General features: G+C 50.5%; 1 protein-coding gene across 1 annotated transcript; it reads left to right on the top strand.

The window, feature by feature from the left end:
• The first annotated feature begins 591 nt into the window (after positions 1-591).
• FZR1 (fizzy and cell division cycle 20 related 1) lies at positions 592-25,332 on the top strand. Its single transcript, XM_063403099.1, has 14 exons — positions 592-737; positions 12,353-12,494; positions 12,848-12,973; positions 13,206-13,269; positions 14,017-14,144; positions 14,560-14,642; positions 15,081-15,264; positions 15,443-15,508; positions 15,898-16,000; positions 17,240-17,424; positions 18,824-19,057; positions 19,993-20,097; positions 21,229-21,321; positions 22,368-25,332. The coding sequence occupies exons 2-14, from the start codon at positions 12,426-12,428 to the stop codon at positions 22,407-22,409; spliced, it is 1,482 nt and encodes a 493-aa protein (XP_063259169.1). The 5' UTR covers positions 592-737; positions 12,353-12,425; the 3' UTR covers positions 22,410-25,332.
• The last annotated feature ends 728 nt before the right edge of the window (positions 25,333-26,060 follow it).

Here is a 26,060-nt window from a genome sequence, read left to right as displayed (position 1 = left end):
GAGAGACAGATAGTCTGCAGGGTCGTGAGGGGTCCCACGCTGAGTCACAATCTCAGGGGAGGCACAGGAATCCCACACCTTCCTGGAGGGGCCAGGACCAACTCCCAGAATCCAAGAGGCTTCCCAAGGACCCTTAAGAACCCAAGAACCTTCCCCAGAGACCAAAGAACCCCCTCAGGGACCAAGAAACTCCCACTAAGGAGCCCCCCAAAGACCCAAGGACCCCCTTAAGGACTCAGGGAGCCCCCTCAGGGACATGATGAGTCCCTCCCGAGGATCAAGACGCCCTCCTAAGAACCCCTCAAGGACCAAGATAATTCCCTTAAGGACCCAAGAACCCACCCTCACCCCCCACCGACAAAAGAAACCCTGAAGGGCCAAATAATTTCCCCCCCAAGGACCCTTTTGAGGACCCAGTGCCCTCCTTAAGGACCCAAGGGCTTTCTCAGACACCCAGCAGTCCCCGGCCCGGTGGCCTCCCGGGACGGATACACAGACACCGGAGCCCCCGCCATGACGTCATGTCCCGGCTGTGGCGTCACCGGGCCGTTACCATGGCGCCGCGCGCCGCCGCTTCCTGTATGTGTTCGAAGCGGCGGGCGGGGCGCGCTCCCATCGTGCCCCGCGCGGGGGCGGGGGCGGCCGCCATGTTGTGGAGCGGCGGGGCCGGCGGGTGCTGACGGAGGAGGCGGAGCTGGGCCGGGCCGGGCCGGCTGGTGGCACCGGCACCAGAGCAGGTACGGCCAGGGCAGCGCCCGGGGCACGGTGCGGAGTATGGCATGGCACGACACGGCATGGCGAGGCGGCGGGCCTGCGGCAGGCTTGGGCCCTGCACTTTGCCTGGGGGGCACGGGCCTGTGGGCCGGGCCGGGCCGGGCTGGGCTGGGCCGGGCCGGGCGGGGCTGGGGGTGCCTTGCCTCCTTTGGTCCCTTTCTCCCTCCCTCTCTCCCTCGGCAGCCGGTCACCGAGCAGCCCCGCCTCTCCCTCCCCGCCCGTTGCGGTGCCTTGTCAGGCCTGGCAGGATGGGCCCAGTCTGTGCCGGTTTCTGCGGGCCCAGGCGGGCTGTGCTCCGTCACGGCGCGGCCGGTGAGCCCCAACGCTCCGGTGTGTTTAGTAACGGGTATCCCGCACCTGCACCCGGGCCCGGGGCTGTGCAAAGCAGGTGGAATCTCGCGATGTAACCCCTTCGCTCAGTCCGTGTGCCCTGGCCCGCTGGGGAAAGACGCAAAGAGCGGAGCCTGGATCAACTCTTGGTTCTTGATCAAGTTGATAACACAAACGGTAACAGACACCCAGAGATTTTAGTGGTGTGGATCTTATTCCTACAGGGATCTGCCAAGCAGCAGCAGAAACTTCGGCCTGCAGTCTGTTGTTTACATACAGCACCGGTGGATGTGCCCCTGCCCACCCGGTGGCTCTGGGTTCTGAGGGACCTCGTTATCGCTGTGTTTCATCAGGGTGTCTTTAACCTGTTGTTAACATTTTGCACGTGGGATTTGTATGCAGGATCAGCCTGAGCTGAAGGTCCTCCAGATGGTGAGAAGGTTCTGCTGGGGCAAGGAGGTTGGTCAGGTCACATTGGAGTCACCTCGGGAAGGTGTTGTTGGATTCGTGGGACGGAAGGTTATTTTTTGCTTGATTTGTAGCTCTCTTGAAGGCTTTTTGCCCATTTTGTTGTGTGCTGCCGATTCTTCCTGCATGAATTTGATGAAAACACCCCAGTATTTTGTGCTGAAGGTTCTTCAAAGAGCAGTTCTGCTGTGAGCAACAAAACCTCACTGCAGCCTTCTAGAACCTGAAGGAGCCAACAAAAAAGATGGAGAGACTATGTACAAGAGCCTGGAGGGACAGGAGAAGTGGGAATGGCTTCTCACTTACAGAAGGCAGGGTTAGATGGGATACTGGGAAGGAGTTGTTACTGTGAGGATGGTGAGGCCATGTCAGAGGTTGCCCAGAGCAGCTGTGGCTGCCCCTGGATCCCTGGCAGTATCCAAGGCCAGGCTGGATGGGGCTTGGAGCAACCTGGGATAGTGGAAGGTGTCCCCTGCCCGTGGCAGGGGGTGGAATGAGATGAGCTTTAAGGTGCCTTCAAGTCCAAACCATTGTGGGATTCTGTGATCTTGTGTTAGTCTGATTTTGGTTTTTTGATCATTATAATTAATACAGAAGGAGAGTTTTCTGGGCTCTTGGCTGAGGCTGTCATGTTTCATAAATTCTATGGTTTACTTTTGTAGTTTGTCCGGGGGCACTGTTGCATTTTCAGTACCTTAAGTGTTATGATGAAGCAGAGTTTTGGGTGCCTGACTTTTCAGTAAAGCTCTGAGGACAGGACTGCTGGTGAATTTTTAATCTTTGCTTATAGGACACTGACTTCTCCCTTTACTGGAAGGCTTACCAGAGCATGTATCTATAAAGCTTGTGCTTTTAGCTGTCTTTATACACTTGGAAGTACAAGGTAATTGGACAACTGTCTTCTGTGGATTTTTTTGAAGCGAAACTGAATATTATTAAAGTCAGTAGCCATATGAAAAATATGCTCAGAGAATAGAAACTACTAAACAGAAACAAACAAAAAGTTCTGAAGGTTCTGCAAGTTGTTATAAAATGCAGACTGTAGCCTTTTCTTGTCCTTTTTCTGCTCCTAAGTCAGTCCTCTTTGAGTCTAGAGTGACCAACATGTAAAAACTTAAAAAAAACTTCTAAGAACTCTGTGTCCCTAAGATCCAAGTACTTCACTCTGTTCATCCCCACTTCCTTTGTATTAGCCCCCAGGTTCAGTCCTGTGCTGTGTTGTTTAACTCATCCGTTAGTGGTTGGATGAAGGGGTTGGTGCCTCCTCAGCTGCTGGCACAGAGCAGGAGCAGTGGCTGATCCCCCCCGGGGCTGTGGAGCCCTGCAGAAGGGCCTCAACAGTCTGGAGAGGTGGGCAGGAAAGAACTGTCAGAACTTGGACAAGGGCAAGTGTAGGATTGTCCACCTGGGGAGGGATAACCCCAGTGCAGGCTGGGGGCTGGCCTGCTGGAGAGCAGCTGCAGAGGGCCCTGGGTGGCCTGGTGAACAACAGACTGTTCCTGACCAGCAATGTGTCCAGGGGGGCAAGGGGCCTGTGAGATCCTGGTGTGCATTAGGAAGAGCATTGCCAGCAGGCTGAGCGAGGTGATCCTGCTCCTCTGCTTGGCCCTGGTGAGGCAAATCTGGAGTGCTGTGTCCAGTTCTGGAGGAACATGGAGCTCCTGCAGTGGGTCCAGTTGGTGCTGCAGAGATGCTGAAAAGACTGGAGCATCTCTCTCTTCAGGAAAGGCTCAGTGAGCTGTGTCTGTTTGGCCTTGAGAGGAGGCATAGCTGAGAGGGGAGCTCAGCCTGCTCATTGTGTCTCAGTGTCTGTAGGGAGGGCTCAGAGCAGAGAACAGGCTTTGCTCCATGGGGCCCAGCAGTGGGACAAGAGGAAGAGGCAGGAACTGATACTCAGAAAATTCCACCTGAACATGAGGAAGAACTTCACTGTGCAGTGACTGAGCGTTGGAACAGGCTGCCCAGTGAAGGTGTGCAGTCTCCCTCACTGGAGATACTCCAGAAGCGCCTGGACACAATCCTGTGCCATGTTTTCTGGGATGACCCTGCTTAAGCAGGGAGGTGGGACCAGATGACCACTGTGGTCCTTCCAACCTGGCTCATCCTGTGATTCCATGTGACACTGGGATATGCAGGGCAGTGGTGGAGTCCCCATCCCTGCAGGGATTTAACAGACTGTGGATCTGGCACCTGGGGCATGGTTAGTGAGGGCCTTGACAGTGCTACAGGAACAGTTGGACTCTGATCTTAGAGGGGTTTTTCAGCCTTAATGATTCTTTGATTCTTCACAGAATAATTAAGTAAATATCTTCTAGGTGATTACCAAAAAAGGTGCCGTCATATGCTGGTTGAAAGCAGAACCTTTGTTTCTCCTGTCTGTCCAGTGACTTGTACAAAATGTGTTTGTGTAGGGAAAACTGCCACCAGGTGATGGTGGAAACAGAGGTACTGTGCCTGTAAGTGGCCCTCTGTGGAGGCCAGTGACTACCCAGAGCTCAGCTCCTGTATCCAAGGGGAGTTCTGGGGGCTAGGCAGTGTGAAGAGAACTGTGGGGTTTGATTTGGCCCTGCCTTGTGAGAGGCATGTGTGTTTGGCACTGGTTATATCCTGGACTGAGACGAAATCTCAAAGCAGAACATTGTAATGTTAGTGCAAGTCCCCTCCTTGCTAAGAAACATCTTGAAGAAATCATACCCAGCCCCTTCCTCAATGCAGGAATTAATCTCCAGTACCTGCAGAAGGGATGGGGTTCTGTGCTGTTCTGCCTGAGCACATGGGACCAGTGGGAACCTCTTCCACTGACAAATGGGAGCAGCAGAACTTGCTCAGTATTTGGTTTCTCAGGCAAGACCTGCTGGAGCTGAACCTGCTCTTCACCGCAGCCCTTGGAGTGTCCCTGAGACAGGTGACAGCCAGCATGGCCCAGGGGTGCAGGTGCTGCTTCACCAGGTATGTTGGCCAATTACTGCATCTCTGAAACTGGAGTGTTCATGCTGCTGCCTCTTGTTTGTTTTGCTTTTGTAACAGATAAACCTCTCTAAGGAGACTTTCTATTAATTAGGGGGCTTTTGGCCCATGGGCAGGAGGTACCATCAAAGTGACCCCGTGTGTTGTGCTTTGGTTCCCAGTGCAAGGCTTTCCGCACTGCTGAGGACTTCATGCTATATTTTGTATTCCCTGGGAACAAGTGTGTCCCTCTTATTTATGGAGCATCATGGTGAAAAGGTGAAATAATCACCACCTGCAAGCAATAGAAAAGGGGCTTAATAGTGATGATTTTCTAAGAAATCCCCTGCTGAGTGCATGGTTGTCATGTCTGCTTGGATAAGCTCTGCACTGCCAAGAGACAATGGTATGCTGCAGTGGGATGTGTATTGAATGAAAACATCATCTATGAAGGTAAAATAACAATCCTACAATTCTCCTGACTTATTAAAAACTGGCTGAGGCAAATTTGGAACCCCTCAGCAAGGGGCCTGGCTGCTGTGTGGCTGCATCCGTGGGGTGGCTACTGTTTCTGGTCTCTGTAGTTGCCCATTGCTTGTATTTGAGTTTCACTTGAACAGTTGAAAATAGCCTGGTCTTTGGAGTACAGGCTTGACTGTCATCTTCCCTTTCTTTCCTTTAGTTATGGAGAAAAAAGGGATTTAGGAAAACATCTGTGCTGAAAGCAATAGGGATATCTGAGCATCATCTGTGTGAGAGGCAGCAGGAGCAATGTGGGCTTTCTGGAGTGTCCACTAAAAGGAGCACTTGCATTTAAGAGCAGCTGTTATATATACAAAAATCCTGGTGAAAACCTTTGGGACTTGTAATAGTGTACTGAAAAGATTTATTAGACATTAGGAAGAAATCCTTCCCTGTGAGGGTGGGGAGGCCCTGGCACAGGGTACCCAGAGCAGCTGGGGCTGCCCCTGGATCCCTGGAAGTGTCCAAGGTCAGGTTGGCCAAGGCTTGAAGCAACCTGGGGTAGTGGAAGGTGTCCCTGTCCACAGCAGGGGGTGAAACAAGATGAGCTTTAAGGTGCCTTTGAGCCCAAACCATTCTGGGATTCTGTGATTAGTGGTGGCAGTGTTTATCTTTGGTAAAGGCCCTTCAGAAGACACAGATTTTGCTGTTTCCTGAAGGTGTTACAATCCTGAATTTCTGCTGGCTCGTGATAGTCCAGGCCACAAACAGAGCTCTGTGCCATGAGCATTATGTCCTTGGCTCTCACAGCCTTGGTCATCAGAGTGCCCTAAATTTTTGTGGTTTGCTGGTCAGAGTTTATCCGTCATCGTGGTAGGATTGTGCATTACTTCGGGGTGGTGGATGTGAAGCTTTACCTGAGCTTCTGAAGCTGTCATGGAGGACTGTGGGACATCTTGAAGCTTGTCTGTGAGTGCAGGTGGAGGTACAGAAGGTTAAATGTTTGTCATTTCTAATCTGGATTGCAGGTAAGGCCTATGCCTGTGAGGAAGGAGAGATGTATTCTGCCATGGGAAGTGAGAGGAGGCATGGATCACTGTGCATTTCACTTACATCTCCGCTTCTGTACTCCTGTTCCAGACTGGGCTGCTGAGTGCAGGCAGGAGATGCAATCAGTGTTTTGGCTCTGCCCTTGAACCACTCTGCCTTCAAATGAACTTCAAAGTTAAATTTATGTGTATTGCTGGCCACTAAAAGCTGGCACTTCTGGAACAGGGGCATTGTAAGGCTGATGGCAGTGAGTGTATAAAGGTGTTTCTGAGTGCCCAAGGCAGGAGGTGCTTGGCAAGATCCTTTGGAAAGGCAGAAAAACATGGAACTTTGCAGGACCTTCAGTGAAGAGTAGTTGCCTACATCTTACACTCTGAAGTACACTGCTGTGGTGTGATGGCTCTTGCTATGGTCCAACATCTTGGATTTTGGAGGAATAATTTTCAGGAGTGTGAGTACTAATGGTGAAAATCCCATCTGACACCATAACACTGTAGTAATTTCTTTGTTGTCATTAGTGTGATCTCTCCTACAAAGCTGTGAACATGCTTCTCTAATGAGGGCAAGGCAGCAAAGGTTGTAGTTTGTTTTGAAATAAAGCTTTAACTGCTTCCATTGCATAGGGGTAAATGGCTGATTTTGTAGATACTTCTCACACTATACCCTAGTAAATTGCTGGGTAACAAATTATATCCTTATAGCTTTAAAAAGGTAAATACTGGTACAGCACACAACTCCAACTTTTTGTGCTGTTGCTGGTTTGAAAGGAGGCCAGTTCCTGAAAAGGTTTGCTTGGTTGGTGTAATGCTCCCTGTTTGGTTCAATGTGGACAAGTTCTGCTTTAGCTTGGCCAAGCACAGAGTGTCTTGCTCATTCCCAGTGCAGCCCTGTGCATTCTGAATGCATTCCTGATAGTCTTGACTATGACACAGCTAAAAGCTATGACTTAGCTCTTTTTGTTGGTGGGTTTTTTTCCTCTTTTCCTTTACAGCTCTTTCAAAAGCCTGTAAAAGAATCAATAACTGGTAATACTCTTGCAATACTCCAGGTCGAGGAGGAGGTGATGCTTACTAAACCAGCCAGAAACATCAGCCCTTTGGGGCTGTTAGGTTTGTGTGTGATGTGGTCAGTACCTGGAGCTGGCATGAGGAGGGGCGGGACACTGCAGCTGCTAGGGATAGAGGAACTGCCACTTCTTCTGACAGCTGAGGGCTTTGCCTTATTGATTTGCAAGTGTTGTGGTCGGGTTTAATGAAATCAAAAGAAGATGAAAACTTTGGATTTGGGGAACCAGGACATCTAGGTTTGATTTCAAACCCTGCTGGTCATGACTTGGAGGACTAAGTACTTGTATACTTTTCCCCTTAGCAAATGATGGGGCTATTCCAAAGAACTTGGAAATATTCAACACCTGAATAGTGATATATTTTTACCTTAAAGCCTGTGCCATTTAATACAGCCCCAAGGAGCAGGCAGCATCTTTGGGTGTGGGTAGGTTCTTGCAGACTATAAATTTGGAGGACTAGTAAGAAAAGCTCAGACTTGAGATGCTTTAAAATAAAACATCAACATAACATTAATAGTATTTAAGTTATCAAGGCATCCTTTACTCCCCTTTGGCCCTGTGTAAATTAGGAAATATATTCAGCTTTACATTTACATTTATATCCTGTCTTTGGTATTCCAAGTCTCTCACTTTCATCAGCACCTCTAGTGTTAAACACTTACCCACCCAAATAGCCTCCAGAAGAGAACGTACATGAACAATTTCTGGAATAATAAAGGGTCAGGAATCATCCAGCTCTTGAACTGCTTGAGCAGAACATGTCTGAATTGACAGAGCCAACCTACATCTCTTACCCCTCCTTCAGTGTGTGCCGGGGAATCCGAACAAGTACAGCCTGCCTCAAACCACAGAAATCATTTTGCAAAATTACTGCCCTTGCTTTCCCTGCCAGGCCTGGCATTCTGCATGCTGGCTTATTAAAAACACATCCATACCAAGAAAAAACACTTTTGTGTTTGAATACAGGAAGGTTGGGTCAATAAAAAGAACAAAAGGCACTTGTTCAGCACCATAACTCTGCCTGTAAGTATTGTTCTGAAGGTAGTGAGCTGTGAGAGAATCCAGCCAATTCAAAGGACAGAAGGTGCATGAAGAACATAAAGTCAGAATACAAATTCTTCTCAAAGAATCCAAACCCTTCCACCAAATCTCACCTTTCTTCTTCAAGCATAAACTGCATAACTAGTGACAAAATAGTGTCTGAAGAATATGTAACACATGTAGCTCCTCAAGATCTTTTATTTCTTCAACTTAAAGGGAACTTGATGCGTACATATCATAGAATCACAGAATCATTCAGTCTGGAAAAGCCCTCTAACATCAAGTCAAACCATTCCCCCAGCTCTGCCCAAGGCCACCACTAAGCTATGTCCCTAAGTGCATCCCTGCAGCGATGGGGATTCCACCACTGCCCTGGGCAGCCTGTGCCAGGGTTGGATCATGCTTTCCATGAAGAAATTCCTCCTGATGTCCCACCTAAACCTCCCCTAGCACAGCTTGAAGCTGTTTCCTCTTGTCCTGTCCCTTGTTCCGTGGGAGCAGAGCCCTACCCCCACTGGGCTGCACTCTCCTGTCAGGGAGTCAATGGAGAGTGAGAATGTCTCCCCTGAGCCTCTTTTTTCTCCAGGCTGATCTTCTCGTCAGCTGTTCCTGATGCTCCAGCTCCGTTCTCTTCTCCAGACATGCTCCAGCCCTCTTGTGAGAGGCTCAGAACTATGGCCAGGATTCGAGGTGGGGCCTTAGCAGTGCCCAGCACATGGGGATGGTCACTGCCCCGGCCCTGCTGGGGCCCACACTGTGGGCCACAAGAAGCATTGGGCTTCTTGCCCACCTGGGCACACACCAGTTCATGTCCACCTGCTGTCACCAGCATCCCCAAATCCTTCTGGCAGAGCCTTTTTTACTTGCTTTGGGGGAAATGGACTCACTTCCCATGGACAAATTTAGAGACAACAAGAGCATACCACAAACCAGAGTTGCTGCTTGCGCCCTGGGCCTGTGTTAGTGGCACAGGTTTTAGGGTGAAAACATGTCACTGTTCAGGTGTTGAACATTCACTGCTGTGTTCTGCCTCTGTGACCTCTCTGATGAACAATCTGTGCTGTGTTTCTGAGTGAAAGTTGTTGGTGAAATGTGGGCAGATGGGAACTGAAAAGCTTGATAGTCAAATGTGTTTCAGGTGCAGAATTTAAAATGTCTCTTTGCTGTGTAACTGGATCTGCAGCTCTCACGAATATTGTGCTGAGCCATTTTGAGAGGACACTTCAAATGTATGGTGTTCCCTGGCTGATCACGCTCCTCGTGTGGGTTCTGCAGGCTGAGCTCTCTTACTCATGATGTTAAAACAACAACAACCCAAAAAAAGAAAAGGGGGGAGGGGACATTTTGTTGAACTGTTTCGTTTGAGACACACATTTAGTAGCTTGTGGGTCGGTAAGGGCAATGGTAAGTAAACTTGAAAATGAGGGAGCGTGTTTGATATGGCATGCAGTAATTTTTATTTTTTAAAATCTCCTTTATTAATAGCAACACAGACTTTTCTAACTTTTCACTGCTATTATTTAGTCTCTGACTCTTTCTTCATTTGGTGGAAGCTGATCTCTGTTAAATTTGGGAGCTTTCTCCAGTTTTGCTGCTGAAAGAACATATGGGAGTAATGTGTTAAAGTAAAAAAGAGAAAAGCTTGGGGGAGGAGGTGGTAGAGGTAAGCAGGTGTGATCAGAACCAGCTTGGCACTGTCTATTTCAGGGATGCTGCTGTAAAAGTGTTGGCATGCCTAATGTTAAGGAAGAAAAGCATTTCAGTATTTGTAAGAAATCCAAGTTTTTGTACTGAAAAATGGCATGGCTCAAAGAAACACTGGATCTCCTGAGCTGGAGGGGACACAAAAGGATCATCAAGTCCAACCCCTGTCCCTGCACAGACACCCCAACAATCCCACCCTGAGCATCCCTGAGAGCGTTGTCCAAACGCTCCTGAAGCTCTGGCAGCCTTGGGGCTGGGACCATTCCCTGGGGAGCCTGGGCAGTGCCCCAGCACCCTCAGGGGGAAGAACCTTTCCCTGAGCTCCAGCCCAAGCCCTGACACAGCTCCAGCCCTTCTTGGGCTCCTGTCCCAGAGCAGAGCTCAGCCCCTGCCCCTCTGCCTCCCCTCAGGAGGAGCTGCAGCCCCCGAGGAGCCTCCCCTCAGTCTCCTCTGCTGCAGCTGAAGGAGCCCAGTGCCCTCAGCCTCTCCTCAGACCCTTCCCCAGCTCCGTGTCCTCCTTTGGGCACTCTCCAACAGCTTTGGACCCTTCTGATCTTGTGGTGCCCAGAGTTCCCCCAGCACTGAAGGTGAGGCTGCCCCAGAGCAGAGCAGGACAATCCCTCCCTGGCCCTGGTGCCCCCAGGACACGGTGGCCCTTTGGGGTGGCAGGACTCAGCAGTGACTCAGATCCAACTTGCCACTGACCAGGACCCCCAGGTCCCTTCCCAGGACGCTGCTCTCCAGCCTCTCATTCCCAGCCTGTCCCTGCATCCAGGGCTGCCCCATCCCAGGACAGGATCTGACTCCTGCCCTTGTCACTTGTCATGTGGTTGGGGATTTCCCAATCGTCACATTTGTCAGAGTCTCTCGGTGGGGCCTTTCTGTCCTTGAGAATGTCAGCAGTTCCTCCCTAGTGAGTGGCCTCAGCAAATGCGCTCAGGACCTTCCAGTCCTGCCCCGAAGTCACTTACAAAGACAATTTGAGGGAACTGGCCCTAAGATGGAGCCCTGTGGAACCCCAGTGGTCACCACCTTGATGTCACCGCATTTCCTTTAACTTTCTGACGTGCAAGGCCATCAGCTCTGCAGTGTGGAGTCCGTGTGCTTTGCCTTGTTTTCAAGCTTATTTCACAGAATATTGTAAAACTTAATCACATCTTACATTGTAGCTTTGTAACTTGACCCGAGTTTTTAACCGTAAAAGCCTGGGCAGGTCTCCTCCCAGGAGGGAGGCAGTGCAGGGCTATCCCTGAGTGTGGCACTGTGCTGCTGCTCCCTGGGCAGCCTCCTCCCAGCACAGCCTTTATGTGCAGTTGCCTCCTGGATTTTACCACAGGTTTGTATCTCGAGGCAGCTCCATTTGTGCAGCTGGGACTTTGGCCAGGTGCCATAAGTGTTTATGCAATAACAGGAGTGAAGATCCCTTTCTGTTCTGCACAGCCTCCAGATGCCTGTGTGTTGTGGGGATTTGCTTATGCGGTAATTACGCCTTTGCCTTTGGACATGTTTATCTTGGGTTGAAAGGCCAACCTGATGTCTCCTCTGGCACTGGTGTTTTTGTGCCCACGTCAGCTGTGGACAAGGTGCACAAGGTGTGTGATGGGGAAGGTTGGACCCTGGCAGTGCTGCTCTCTGCCCTTGGGCCTCTGGCAAGGCTTGTGACTGTGTGTTCTCACACAAGTATTAGCTCATTTATTTTTTGTTGATGCACATGTTAATTTACCAGGCAAATCTCAGCTATGAGGCAGCCCTGTCCTAAAATATATGCTTAAAATATGTGCTTAAATTATGTTAACATTGCTTATAGATTCTGTAGCTATATGAATGAGCAAGCTTTGTGCCAGCCAGGAGGATTATTTGGGATAATGCAGGCATCAGACATGGAATGTTCACTGGGACTACTAGATCCCTTGTATGTTTCTTCAGTGGGTGGTGTTAAAAGTCTGCAGTACTTCTGACATGGCTAGAAGCATCCCACCTTCAGCACTGCTCCTGTGCCCCTGACCTGAGCAGTGGGACAGGCTGTGATGGGATTGCAGAATCCCACAATGGTTTGGGTTGGAAATGACCTTAAAGCCCATCTCCTTCCACCCCCTGCATGAGCAAGGACACTTTCAGTACACAGGTTGTTCCAAGTCCAGACCAACCTGGCCTTGAACACTTCCATGAATGAGGCAGCCACAACTCTCTGTGCAACTGGTGCCAGTGCCTGGACAGGACAGGCTACAGGTGCCTGGATTTTTCATGCCCGTGTCGTGAAGGATTGCCAAACTCTGCTGCTGCAGGGCCTGGGGGCAGTCCCTGCTCCATGTGTGGTGGGAACCGGCTGAGGTCCTGTCAGACACAAAATACCGGCTGCCTGCATTCTTCAGTGTCACACAAGTTTGGTACTAGTGCTCTGGATAGGAAAAAAGGTCTCAAGTTCAAAGAACATGCTTAGGAGACTTTGAAGAGGCTGTTTCAGCATGGAGCAGTGTAACATTTTGTTGTTCTTCTCCTCCTGTCTTACAGCACACTAGTTACTGCTTGGACTTCACAAACGTAAATTCCTGAGCCTGCTGATCTCTCCAGCCAGCTTCCCACCATGGATCAGGACTACGAGAGACGTCTCCTACGGCAAATCAATATACAGAATGAGAACACAATGCCTTGTGTGAGTACAGATGGGCTCAGGCTCACTGTTATGTTGTTTGTCTCACTTGTGACTGTTTTCCTTGAGCTTTTGGAAGACCTGGGACCTCCTCAAAGCAAACCACAGTCTTTTGTTGGGTTGTGGACAGGTATGAACTCCTCAGCTGTTCTATGAATGCCCAAATCGCTTGACTTTAAGAAAGCTTTTGAATATATAACCTCAGTTCAGGTTGCAAAAAGGGATGAAGATATTTTTGTTGAGCTCAGTAATACCTTCCTAATACATAATCTCAGCAACTACACATTAACACAAAAATTGAGGGCTAACAAACCAACCAAAAGAGTAAGTTCAGTGTCTTTTATTCCTTTATTTAGGTAGCAGAGATGAGAAGAACCTTGACACCTTCCAATTCTCCAATGTCTTCTCCTAGTAAGCATGGTGATAGATTCATTCCTTCAAGAGCTGGGGCCAACTGGAGCATCAACTTCCACAGAATAAATGTAAGTTTTGCTCCCTTCTCCTACAGCTGAGCCTTGGAACTGAAAAAATGGTACCTTTTGTTTTGGCTGGCACGATTGCTCTGCTTACCTTCTGCACCATGTGCTTCTACTGCCCCAGACGAAGCTTCACTTCTATTGAGTGTCTGTTCTGAAACCCTGTGCTCCCTGCATGTGCTATTTCACCATGTACCCTGAGGTTTCCATATGGTGATGGCATGTTTCTCCATTTCAGGAAAATGAAAAATCACCAAGCCAAAACAGAAAAGCAAAGGATGCTACATCAGACACTGGCAAAGGTGAGACCACCCTTCCACTGCTTGGCAATGTCCAGAGCTCCTATTGCTAACTGCTGGGGAAGTTAAGGCCATGCTGGCACTTCCATGCTTATGTCAAAACTCATGCTGGTGTTTTGGAAAATGGCCACATCATGAGTGACTAGCAAGTCACTGCTTTTGATGAGTGTCTGGATGCAAGAGGCTGTCTCTATCCCTTGATTTATTGTGTCTTGGAAGGACTTTCCTGATGGAGTGGAGGAAGGGGAAACTTGCTACTAATCTTGATTCTAAATGGAGGCCCCAGACTTATTAAGAGACTCTGTGAGAATACAAATTGTAGATTCCCAGACTGGTTTGGGTTGGAAGGGACCATAAAGCCCATCTCTTTTCACCCCCTGCCATGGGCAGGAACACCTTTCACTAGCCCAGGCTGCTCCAAGCCCTGTCTAGCCTGGCCTTGGACACTTCCAGGGATCCAGGGACAGCCACAGCTGCTCTGGGCACCCTGTGCCAGGACCTCCCCACCCTCACAGCCAACAGTTCCATCCCATTATCCCATCTAACCCTGCCCTGTGGCAGATGAAAACCATTTCCCCTTGTCCTGTCCCTCCAGGCTCTTGTCCCAAGACTCTATCCCGCTCTCCTGGAACCCCTTTAGCCCCTGGAAGGTGTACTGAGGTCTCCCTGGAGCCTTCCCTTCTCCAGGTCAGGCACACATGATCCTGACACTCCCTGCTGATGCTGCTCTGTGCCTGTTCGGGTTTACAGATGGCCTTGCCTACTCTGCCTTGCTGAAGAATGAACTCTTGGGAGCAGGGATTGAGAAGGTGCAGGACCCCCAGACAGAAGACAGGAGGCTGCAGCCATCCACCCCAGAGAAGAAATCTCTCTTCACTGTAAGTTGGTTACTTGCATTAACACCAGTGGAGGTTGTATGTGTGTCACAGGAACAGAGCACAGGGCTCTGCCAGGCTGCTTGTGCAGTGAGCTAGTGTTGGGGTTTGGCTGAGATAAGCTGTTGATAACAAATGTGGTGGCCTGCAAAGGGAACCTGAGTGTGCAGCAAGCAATGTGCTTCCTGTGTTTGCACTGGCAGGAAAGCTGGGTGGAGCCAGGCTTTTTGGACAGTGTGGTGAGTGGCCAAATCAGGCTTTTGGACTTGAGTGTTGCTGAGGGGTTTTGTATGGTTTTGAAGCACCTGGGAAAGGAAAAACTGGGTGTTGGAATTAGCTTGGCACCAGCACATGTTGGGAGTGATGTCCCAGGCCTCGGGCATGCTGAGGTCCTCACGAGGTGTGTTTCTTTACGCAGTACTCGCTCAGCACAAAACGCTCCAGCCCGGATGATGGCAATGAGGTCTCACCCTATTCCCTGTCTCCTGTTAGCAACAAAAGGTAACACTGACCCTCCGGAAACTAAAAGAAGGGAAGGGCTGAAACAGTGGGTTTGGTTAGGTTCTCTAGGACTTTTGTCTAAAGCTCTAAAATTGCCATTTGAATTTGGTTTGGAAATCTGGAGAGATAATAAATAAAACAGTCAAGTTCTAAGAATTTCTTCAGGCCCAACCTGCTCATGTGCTTGTAATGTCTTGGTCAACTCTCAGTAATAATCAGTTTACCTTTCTGCTTCATAGCTCCTTAGTAGATGCAGAACCTAATTCCTTCCACTCCTGCTGCTGAAAAAAGGTCGTGCAGCCTTTTTGTCTCTGCATTTCTATAGAGATTTCAGAGTGCTCTGGCAAGAGTCTGTAAAGAGTGGCTACACCGATGCCTCCCATCTGCTGTGATGTGCAGATTCCTGTAGTTGGTTTTTTTATCTGTTTTTGTAAACAGTCAGAAGCTGCTAAGATCACCTCGAAAACCGACTCGGAAAATCTCCAAGATTCCTTTCAAAGTGCTGGATGCCCCAGAGCTGCAGGACGATTTCTACCTGAACCTGGTGGACTGGTCCTCTCTTAACGTCCTCAGCGTTGGCCTTGGGACTTGTGTTTACCTGTGGAGTGCTTGTACAAGTCAGGTAAATGGTCCTGAGTGTCTGAAGATTGAATTGCCAATTGATGAAGGGTTTTTCCAGATTTCCAGATCTATGGAATGTGCCGTGTGAGGGCTCCATCCCAAACACAGCACTGATTTGTGAGACAGCCAGGAGTGCTGTGTGACAAAATGTGTTTCTTACCCCATTCTCCTCTTTGAAGGTAACGCGGCTGTGTGACCTCTCAGTGGAAGGCGATTCCGTGACATCCGTGGGCTGGTCAGAGCGGGTCAGTATGACACTGTCAGCAAGGACAGCTGAGACAGAGGTCATTTAGTCACTGTCATCATAGCTGTAGTCAACTCCCTGGGCTGATTTTTCTCTGCTAAAAGAGAGGGGAAAGAGAGCAGCCTCTTATATCTTGAGTTTCTTGAGGCATTGCTAAGAGGAGTGGGAGGGAGAAGGAGCCAATTTGCTTCTTCAGCTCTTGACAATAAAGTGTTATGATAAATATATTCCAGACAGGCTGCTTGGGCCTCTCAGTAGGGAAAAACATGTAAGATGGAAGAACTCTGGATGCTTTCCATCTCGTGGGATTTATGTCAAGTCTTTTTCTCAGCTTTCAGTTTTCTGGCTGTACTTTTTTGCTGTACTGATCCTGGCTCTCTGTTTGTCCAGGGAAACTTGGTGGCTGTTGGTACTCACAAGGGCTTTGTACAGATCTGGGATGCAGCTGCAGGAAAGAAGCTCTCCATGCTGGAGGGACACACAGCCAGAGTTGGTAAGGAGTGGAGAAGCAGAGTGTTCTCAGGGATCTCTCCTTCCTGATTGAACTTTGTTAGCCAGGGATCTGCTGGAAATACAGAACTCAGAGTACCAGGATTGATATTTATCCCTTGTTGTGTCTTGAGCATGTTCAAAATATTATCATCTCATAACTCTGGTGTTCTGATCTGGGTGTGATGGTGGTTGGGTGTCGCAGCAGGTGTTTCCTCCTTGCTTGAGGATTTTTGGGTTTGGTTACAACATCTCTTCACTGCTTTTGGCTTCCGATTTCAGCCCTACTGCCAGCTTCACACTGAGATTTCCAGTTCCCTTTTTTGAGGGTTGTTTTTTTTCTCAGAGATGTTATGAATCTGAACTCTGGGGTGAGATTTGGGAAATCCATGCACCTTCTGAGATCCATTCCTGTGCTTTACTGCAGTGTGAAGTGGGGTTGGTAATACTTGCAGTCAGTCTGTTCAGGGAAACTTCTGTGCCCTGATCTAGGACTGCAGAAAGTGGATGTGAGGGAGGTCTGTAAGGAGTGGTTTGAGGTTTGTTAGGGGTTTTTTTTTAAACCCTGGCAGCTGCGATGGCTGCATTTTGCTTACCAACTGCTGCAGGACTGGAAGGATTGGGCTTGACAATGTGGCCAGCAGGACTGGGGCAGTGACCATCCCTCTGTGCTGAGCGCTGCTGGGATCCCATCTCAAATCCTGGAGTCCGTTTTAGATCTCTCACAACCAGAAAGACATTGAGGGGCTGGAGCATGTCCAGAGAAGGGAACAGAGCTGGGGAAGGGGCTGAAGCAGTAGAAGCAACTGAGGGAGTTGAAGGGGGGCTCAGCCTGGAGAAAAGGAGGCTCAGGGGAGACCTTCTGGCACTCTACAACTCTCTGACAAAAGGGTGGAGCCAGGTGGAGGTTGGGCTCTTCTCCCAGAGAGCAAGGGACAGGATGAGTGGACATGCCCTCAGGCTGTGCTAGAGGTGGTTTAGATTGGATATTGAGAAAATTTCTTCACAGAAATTGTTATAAATCTTTCGAATGGGCTGTCTAGGGCAGCAGTGGAGTCACCATGCCTGAAAAGTATTTAAAAGACTTATGGATATGGCACTTGAGGACATGGTTCGGTGGTGAACGCGGTGGTGGTGCTGAGTTGACATTTGGACTTTGTGATCTTAGAGGTCTTTTGCAGCTTCAATGCTTCTGTGATTGCAAGACTCCTACAGCACCCTCTGAAGCTCTGCCCCGTTGCAGGTGCCTTGGCATGGAACGCGGACCAGCTCTCGTCCGGGAGCCGGGACAGGATGATCCTGCAGCGGGACATCCGCACCCCACCCCTGCAGTCTGAGCGGCGGCTGCAGGGACACAGGCAGGAGGTCTGTGGGCTCAAATGGTCCACGGACCACCAACTCCTGGCCTCTGGAGGGAACGATAACAAGGTACATTCCTTCCAAAGGGTCACAGGAAATGTCAGACTCCCTTTCTTTCTAGGGCAGGGGGAAATGTTGTCAAGTTGCACTGGGGCGGTTCAGGTTGGATGTTATTATATCACTGGAGGTGTTCAAGGCCAGGCAGGGCAGGATTTGCAGCAACCTTGTCTAGTGGAAGGTGTCCCTGCCCAGTGCAGGGGATGAAACTTGATGGGCTTTGAGGTCCCCTCCAGCCCAAACCATTGTGTGATTCTATGATTAGGGAGAAATTTCTTTGCTGAAAGAGTGGTTAAGTATTGGAACACTGTGCCCAGGGCAGTGCAGGAGTTGTCATTCCTGGAAGTGTTCAAAATACAAGTGGATAGGGCACTTTGCAATTTGGTTTACTGGGTACAGTAGGATTAGGTCAAAGGTTGGACTTCATATTAAAGGTCTTCTACAACCTTAATGGTTCAGTGATTCTTTAAGCATGTTTGGCCTCCCTGAAAATGACTTTTGTTTTGGTTGTTGGACTATGACAAAACATAAATCATGCTAAGCTTCTACTCAGTCTTCCTAATAAAATGAAAAAGGCAAATTTAATTTTACTTCTGTATTTGGCTAATTAAATCTCTGGATTGGCTCAGGAGGTTGAGTTCAACAAAGCTACTGCTAAGCTGCCCTTCCTGGCTTTGTTTGGGTAGTGAGTGGTCAGGTTTGTTGCAGTAATGTTTGTGTGCAGCACGAACCTGAGGTAGAGCTCTGTGAGTTCTCATACCTGTAACGTAGGCTTGCAGCTCACTGAGCACCATATGGGAGAAGCATCTGTTACAAAAAAGCAGTGTTCCAAGCCCTTTGGAGGGGGTTGCTAGGTAGAGAATGTGCCCAGTGCCTGTGTGACAGCATGGTTGGACCAAGTTCTTCCTGCTGAGAATAACTCCTAATGAGCTGAGCAGATTTCTAGATGTGTTCTGGAAAAATAGAGCCAGAAAGGCAACAGAAGGGTCTGAGGCCCCCTTCAGTGATGCCATTTCTTTAGATTTAGATTATTTATAAGGCCCTTACCTTAGGGCCTGTTCCTGCATGTGGTCTGGGGGTAGGACAGCTCCTCAGTTGAGTGTAGTGCCAGGGTGGTTGTGACTCCCCCATCCCTGGAAGTGTTCAAGGCCAGGTCGAATGGGGCTAATAGCAACCTGGTTTAGTAAAAGGTGTCCCTGCCTATGGCAGGAATTTGAACTGAATGAGCATTAACAACCAGCCCATTCCATGATTCTGTGAAGTGCAGAGTGGAGCTGTGCATGTCTGGGCAGCGCTGTGAGAAACCAGCTTGTTGCCCAGCTGCCCTCATCGGTCCCATTGTGGCTCGTGGCTGTAGCAGAGGCACGACTGAGGCACAATTTTGAACACGTCTCTTCTCTCTACCTGCCAGCTCCTTGTCTGGAATCACTCCAGCCTGAGTCCCGTCCAACAATACACAGAGCACCTGGCAGCAGTCAAAGCCATTGCCTGGTCCCCACACCAGCACGGGCTCCTGGCCTCGGGTGGGGGCACAGCCGACCGCTGCATCCGCTTCTGGAACACGCTCACGGGGCAGCCCCTGCAGTGCATTGACACTGGGTCCCAGGTGTGCAACCTGGCCTGGTCCAAACACGCCAACGAGCTGGTGAGTCCTTCCCTGTGCAGCTACTGCCTGTGTTGGGAAGCACGGCTGAGTGTCACCATGAGATCTTCCTAGTTTGCTGAGCGTTCATACTAGAGTAAAAGTGTGCAGCTTCTCACGTTAATGTAAACAGAAGATCGTGTTTTGTAAATATTGCCATCGTTATGAATTCCTTCTCCAAGAGAAGGGAGGTTGAATGGCAGCCTCCTTGACCAATGTGGGTAAGAGGTGGGAATGCCCACTCTCCAATCCCTGGTCACTTTGCTAGAAGTATAAAATAGGAAGGAATAAAGAAGGCAGAGATCTTCTGCCCTGCTGCTCTGATCAACCCAAACTCCAGCTCCAAGGGTCTTTCTGGCTAGGCTCACAGTGACAGCTGAGCATGAGCCAGCTGTGTCCAGGTGGGCAAGGAGGCCAAGGGCATCCTGGCTTGTACCAGCAAGGGAGTTGCCAGCAGTACCAGGGCAGTGACCACCCCCTGCTCTGGGCACTGCTGAGGCATCTCAGGTGCTGGGGTCCATTTTGGGTCCCTCACAACAAGAAAGACAGTGAGGGGCTGGAGCGTGTCTGGAGAAGGGAACAGGGCTGGGGAAGGGGCTGGAGCACAAGTCTGTTCAGGAGCAGCTGAAGGGCTCCAGCCTGGAAAGGAGGAGGCTCAGGGGGACCTTCTCTCCCTCTGACAGGAGAGTGGAGCCAGGTGAGATTCAGGCTCTTCTTCCAGGTAACAAGCAACAGCTCCAGAAGAAATGGCCTCAAGTTGCACCAGGGGAGATTTAGATTGGATATTGGGATAATTTCTTTATGGTGGCAGGCACTGGAATGAGCTGCCCAGGGCAGTGTTGTAGTCTGTAGAGTGTTAGACTTGATGATCTTGGAGGTCTTTTCCAGACTTAACAGTTCCATGATTCTGTGATGCATGTTCCCCTGTCCCCTTTCAGGTGAGCACCCATGGATACTCCCAGAACCAGATCCTCGTCTGGAAATACCCCTCATTAACTCAAGTAGCAAAGCTCACAGGACACTCTTACCGAGTCCTGTATCTGGTGAGTGATGGCCATGGCTCTGTAGCTGCTCCCCTGACTGTAGGTGTGCTCAGATGGGACCCAAAGCAGCAGTGCCAGTGGCACCGTAAGCTGCCTGGAGGGGAATGTCAACACTCCCCATGAGCAGTGGAAAACTCTGTTGTGTTTCTGTGCCTGCAAGGGACACTTTGATTTGCTGCTATGGAAATGTGAAGCTTTGTTAATGATAGCAAAGCCTGCGAAACTCTCCTGAGGAAACATCTGAGTTTTCTTCTAAGAAAACTCTTCTAAGCATGGAGAAGAGAAGACTCCAGGGAGACCTTTCAGTGCATAAAGAGGCTCCAGGAGAGCTGTAGAGGCACTTTGGAAAAGGATCTGGAATAGCAGGATTAGGGGGAATGGCTTCAGACCTCCAGAGGGCAGGGGTAGATGGGAAATTGGGAAGAAATTCTTCCTGTGAGGCCCTGGCACCAGTTGCCCAGAGCAGCTGTGGCTGCCCCTGAATCCCTGGAACTGTCCAAGGCCAGGTTGGCCAGGCCTTGGAGCAAGCTAGGATAGTGGAAGGGAGTGGAAGGAGATGAGCTTTAAGGTCCTTTCCAATGCAAACCATTCTAGGATTCTGTGGTTTTATGAAACACAAGCTCTGTCCTTGCTCCCAGACGACTTTCACACCTCCTCACTGATGACTGTTGCCCAGGGAGTTAAATATTTGTTGCGGGTAATCCCGATCCATCTCATATCTGCTGTTACTGTTACATGGGGGTGTCAGCAGTTCTGACAAATGCTGCTAATGTTTTGGGAGGTAGATCCCAATGTAAGCAACCAATACAGCATACAGAAAATCCAGTCATATCATCTTCCTCCCTTCAGGCATGTTGATAATCCTGGGAGGAACAGCCTCAGTTACATGTGGCTTGGATTTTTTTAACACAAGTATTCTTTCCACAACATTCCCCATGTATTCCATACCTGCACCTTAAGGTACAAAGTGCCCAAATTGCACCTGGATGCAATGAGGCACCTGGAAGCAGAGGTAGCTGGCTTCTCATCGCTGTATAGGAAGGAGAGTTAAATTTGTCCTGCATTCCTACCGAGACTTGTTTTCAGCCTCAATAATGTGACAGATGCTAAAGGTTGTTGTCTTGTCCTTAGGCAATGTCCCCTGATGGGGAGGCCATTGTCACAGGAGCTGGAGACGAAACCTTGCGCTTCTGGAACGTCTTCAGTAAAACTCGCTCGACAAAGGTAATGCCAGGCAGGGGGGCAGCTGCCTGCAGGAGCTCAGGGCACGGTGGCTCTGCTCTGCTGCCTCTTCTCTGATCCCTTCCTACAGATCAAGGGCTGGGGCAGTGAAGGATTCAACTTTGTTGAGATTTAAGTAAAAGGTTGCCCTGTGTGCCCAAGGCAGGTGTGACACAACATCCCTCTCCAAGCTGGTCCAGGGCTGCTGGGCAGAGCAGAGCAGATCAGCATTTCAGGGGCCTCACCAAGCTGAGCCCTCGGGTGACAGCAGGCTGGGAGAGCTGGGAGTGTCCAGCTGGAGATGAGAAAGCTCCAGAGAGACCTTGCAGCCACTTCCAGTGCCTAAAGAGGCTCCCAAGAGAACTAGAGAGGGACTTTGGACCAGGACCTGGAGGGACAGGACAAGGGGAAATGACTTCCCACTGCCAGAGGACAGGGCTACATGGGATATTGGGAATGGGGAGGCCCTGGCACAGGGTGCCCAGAGCAGCTGTGGCTGCTCCTGGATCCCTGGAAGTGTACAAGGCCAGGTTGGACAGGCCTTGGAGCAACCTATGCTCCAAGGGGGTGGAAGGAGATTAACTTGAAGGTCCCTTGAAGCTCCAGCCATTCTGTGATTCCATGATTATCCCTTGCCTCTTTACAACACTGCTTAAAATGGGAGTTCGGATGAAAATGGGATCGTGGATTCTGCCAGTGACAACTTAGCATCACCAAAAGCAGATTGTGCCTAATGTTCTGAGAGCTTTCTTGGGTGCCTGACAGTAGAATTTGGAGGAGGGGACTGGGGTGAGCTGGCATTGCTCCTCGGGGTCCCCCAGTTCTTTCCGTCCCTGGGGTACAGCTGCCTGCAGCGCTCTGGGAATGGCACTCTGGCCAGCTGCACACTTGCTACCATTTGGAAGAAACCCATGGGAATATTTATGCTGTTGGACTTTGACTTGTGAGCTGGGATCATGCCCTGAGCTAGAGATCCCAGATTAAAAACAAACCAACCCAGAAACGTGGAGTAACAGCTATTTACCCTCTGCTTTGTCTTCTTTTGTCAGGAGTCTGTATCTGTGCTCAACCTCTTCACCAGGATACGATAAACTCCGTCCCTGTGCCCCAGGAACCTACAGCCTGACATTCCAGGATCAGACCACTCCCTCGGCGTGCATGGACCCCCGGAGCCCAGCCAAGGGGAGGGAGAGCTGTGGGACTGGAGGAGGACCCAGCTCATTAAATATGTGCTTGTGACCCACAGGGCTGGGCAGTATTTGGGATGGGGTGGGGAGGGGAGGGAACTGCCAAAGGTTATTGGATTCATCCTTCATAAAGGGAAATGGGTACAAGAGAAATGTTAACCCAGCTCCTCCAGCCGTCAGGATGGTACTGGGGAGGACTTGTGTGACATGGACCATTGAGACTGGACTGAGGCCATCCCCACTGCCATGGTGTGCCTCCTATGAGAGAGGAGCATATCCTTGCTGCTGTGGGAAGGGGTTTGACATGCTGCTCTGTGTCCTAGAGTGACATCTCTGGGGGCAAGAGCCAGCCAGACTGGTCTGGTACAGCTGGTGTGAGGGGCACAGCTCCAGGCTGGGCATCTAAGGGCTTTGTTCGTAGCCTGGCATCCCCATTCCAGGAAGAAACTGGAGAACTGCCTATTTTCCAGGGTTTTTTTCTTTATTTTTCCCCCTAGACAGGTACTGTAGTACTTGATATGATCATTCCATAAGACAGCTTGATTTTTTTTGGCATGCTTGACAGCTGCCTCTGAACAAATACACTGTGGGGCTCTAAAACTTCAGAGGAGACTTGAAAAAGCTTCACATCTAAGGGAGCAGATTTGGGAAATTCTACAGTTGCTGTTTCATATTCTGGGCTGATCCTGGGAATTACCAGAGGAGAAGCAAGGACTTTATAAAAAAAGAAACCCACCCAACCACCTGTGCACCTGCGGAGCTTCCTTCGGTGACACCAGGTGGGTGCCTTGCTCTGGAGTCTCCCTGAGGCCAAAAGCAGTTGGAATGTGTTTGAGAACAAAAACAAATCCTGAAGATCTGATTTTTGAGGTGAGTAGAGCCTCTTCTGGCTGGAAGAGAGGTTCTGAAGCAGGGCTGCAGCGTTGCTTTTTTGTTATCTCCAAGTCCCAGACAGGGCCCTGCTGTTGAGTTTTGGTGTGTGGTTTGGGGTTTTTAGGTTGTGTGGGATGAGAGTTCTGGCTGGTGTTGGAACCCATGGGGTGTAACACAAATGCTCTGTGTATGTGTGTGTGTGTGGTGCTTTTAATTTAAGAAAAGCTGTGAGGCTGCACAGCCTGTTACATCTGACCTGTGCCTGTGCCTGCCCTGCCCAGGCCCTGCCTGCCTCCTGCCCTCTCCCAGCATTGCTTCCTGTTCCCATGTGGAATTTCCTGGCTGTGTATATAGACTTGTCCTCTCTCTGTAGATTGCATAGGTAATGCTTTCTCTTTCTTTTTTTTTCTTTCTTGTTTTGTCTTCTCTCCCTTCTTTACCTAAAACCCGACGGTAAGAATACGATTGTCTGTCCCCAGTACCACCGGTATCCTTAGGGTGAGCCAAGGTGTGAGAAGGCCAATACAGCCTTGACCACGTGTGCCATCACAGCAGTGCCTGGATCAGGCTGGTGGTGCTGCACCTGTGTCACACATACTGGGAGTCACTGGTGAGGAGCTGCTGTGCTGGGAGCCCCCTGGCAGCGCCAAGTCTCCCCGGCCCACAGGCCACTTTGTCATCTCACAGTCTCACTTGCCACCAAAATGGAATTTCCATGGAGTTTCTGAAACACTGATTGAGTGCAACTGCTTTAGTGTAGCTCTGGCCATGGGATGAAGCATGTTTTGAAGTCACCCCCAGGCCTGGGCCCATCTTGTGTTGTTGGTTCCACAACTTGTGGGCACTGTTCCACATCACCGCTGGCTGGGAGCACCCCAAAGCACCCAGGAGGTTTTAAATTTAGTTGGATCATTAAGCTGGGGAATGGGTTTTGACAAAGGGTCAAAAGCTGAAGCATGAGATGGTCTGTTAGTGTTATCACATGGGGAAAGGGCTGTTCAGGGGGCTGGGGAGGCTGGTGGCTGTGCTGTGGATTTTCCTGTTGTGGATTGCCTTCTGCTAAATAGCACAGTGTCGACCCTCAGGACACACTGCTTTCTCCTCTGGGAAGGCATAGGTGCTTGGGTTTGGGGCACACAGGAGGTCTCAGCCCATTCTGGAGCAGGAGGGAGCCAGGCACCCAGCTGGAGTGCAGGGTGAGTGTGGTGATGATTGCTTCCCCAGTGTCCTGGGGGTTCCCCACAGGAGTGGATTTGCCTCTCGCTCTGTGATGGGGGAACTTCCTCAAGGAGTCCCAGAAGCTGCTGGGGAGAGTGGCAGTGCTGTGGGGTGGGCAGTGCCAGGTGGGCACTGCAGCCACTGCCCAGTGCTCCCAGCTGCAGAGCAGCTCCTTGTTGCTCTGTCCCCCACCACTGGCAAGTCTTGGCAAGGACTTTCCCAAACTACATCTTGTGTCTACACTTCTCTGTCTGCCTTGGGAGCAGGTTAGCTCGTGGTGGCTTCTCTTATTGCACTTGGCAGGGAGGCTGGTGATTCCCAGGCCAGGGCAGTTCTGTGGGCGCACACATGGGTGACAGCATGGCAGGGATAGGCTGCTCACCCTGACCTGGCTGTCAGAGCCCAGTACAGCCACGTTCTCTGCCCCGCTCCCAGCTGCCGGGCAGGAGCTCCCGGTTGTATCCATGTGGAGGTGGGTGTGTCCAAGTGTCTCAGGGTGATACTGTCACTGTCACTGGCTGCTCAAGAGGGAAAAGGGCAAAGCTGAGGTGATTTGTCAGTGTGTGTGATCTGTGGGCACTGGCTCCGCACAGGGTCCTCCCAGAGCTTGGTGACAGAGTCTGTGGCATCGTTGTATCCTAGGTGTCCTGTGATGGAAAACAAACATGGAGCACGCTGTAACTTTTTCATGTAAAGCAATTGAACTGGCATTAAACAGGTTGTGAATTTATTGGGATTGGTCTCCATGGCTCTGCTTTGCTTCTCCACAGTGAAGGGTGCAGCAAGTCCCCAGGGTCCCCACCCCACCTCTGCAGGTACCAACTTTGTTGGCACAGCTCTCACCTGAGGTTTATTGCTCCGAGCTTCCCGCTCCTGTTTGCTTTCCTGCTGCTGGGAAAGGGCACAGTTCCCCTCCCTGCCCTGCCCTGTGCCCCGTGCCCCTCGGCATGGCAGGAAGAAGAAAAAGGGGCCCCTGGCCTGGCACAGCCCCTCCTTGGTGTGGGGCAGTTGCCATGGGATGGCTGCAGCAAGTCTGGGCATGCAGAGCCCCTCAGTCCTGCAGGCCCTTGAGTAAGGAGTCTGCTGTCCCTATGCAGGTGGGACCCTCACATGGCTGGGGGGCACCGCCTCCCTGGGCACTGGAGCCCTGTGGACAGGGGACACCTCTCCAATGGGGTACAGCCCTGTGCCCCCATATCCCATGCTTTGTTCCAGCCCTCGGGAGGGACATGGAACCCTGGCAGCTCCCTCCCCCCAGTGACCAGTGTGGGGACCAGGCCTGCTGCTGGAAGGAAAGGAGCTGTCAGTGCCTCAGTTTCCCCACCTTGGTGCCTAGGAGATGCCCCAGGGCCCTTTAACTTAATCCTTTAATGGGATTAAGCTCCAGGGCTTTTGGCTGGGTGGATCCTTTGTGGGGTGCAGGTTCTACTGTGTCCCCAGCTCTGCTCCCATCCGCAGCTTATG

This window comes from Prinia subflava, chromosome 8, assembly GCF_021018805.1.
Source record: "Prinia subflava isolate CZ2003 ecotype Zambia chromosome 8, Cam_Psub_1.2, whole genome shotgun sequence".
Taxonomy (NCBI): Eukaryota; Metazoa; Chordata; class Aves; order Passeriformes; family Cisticolidae; genus Prinia; species Prinia subflava.
This window is presented reverse-complemented; position numbering and strand designations above follow the sequence as displayed.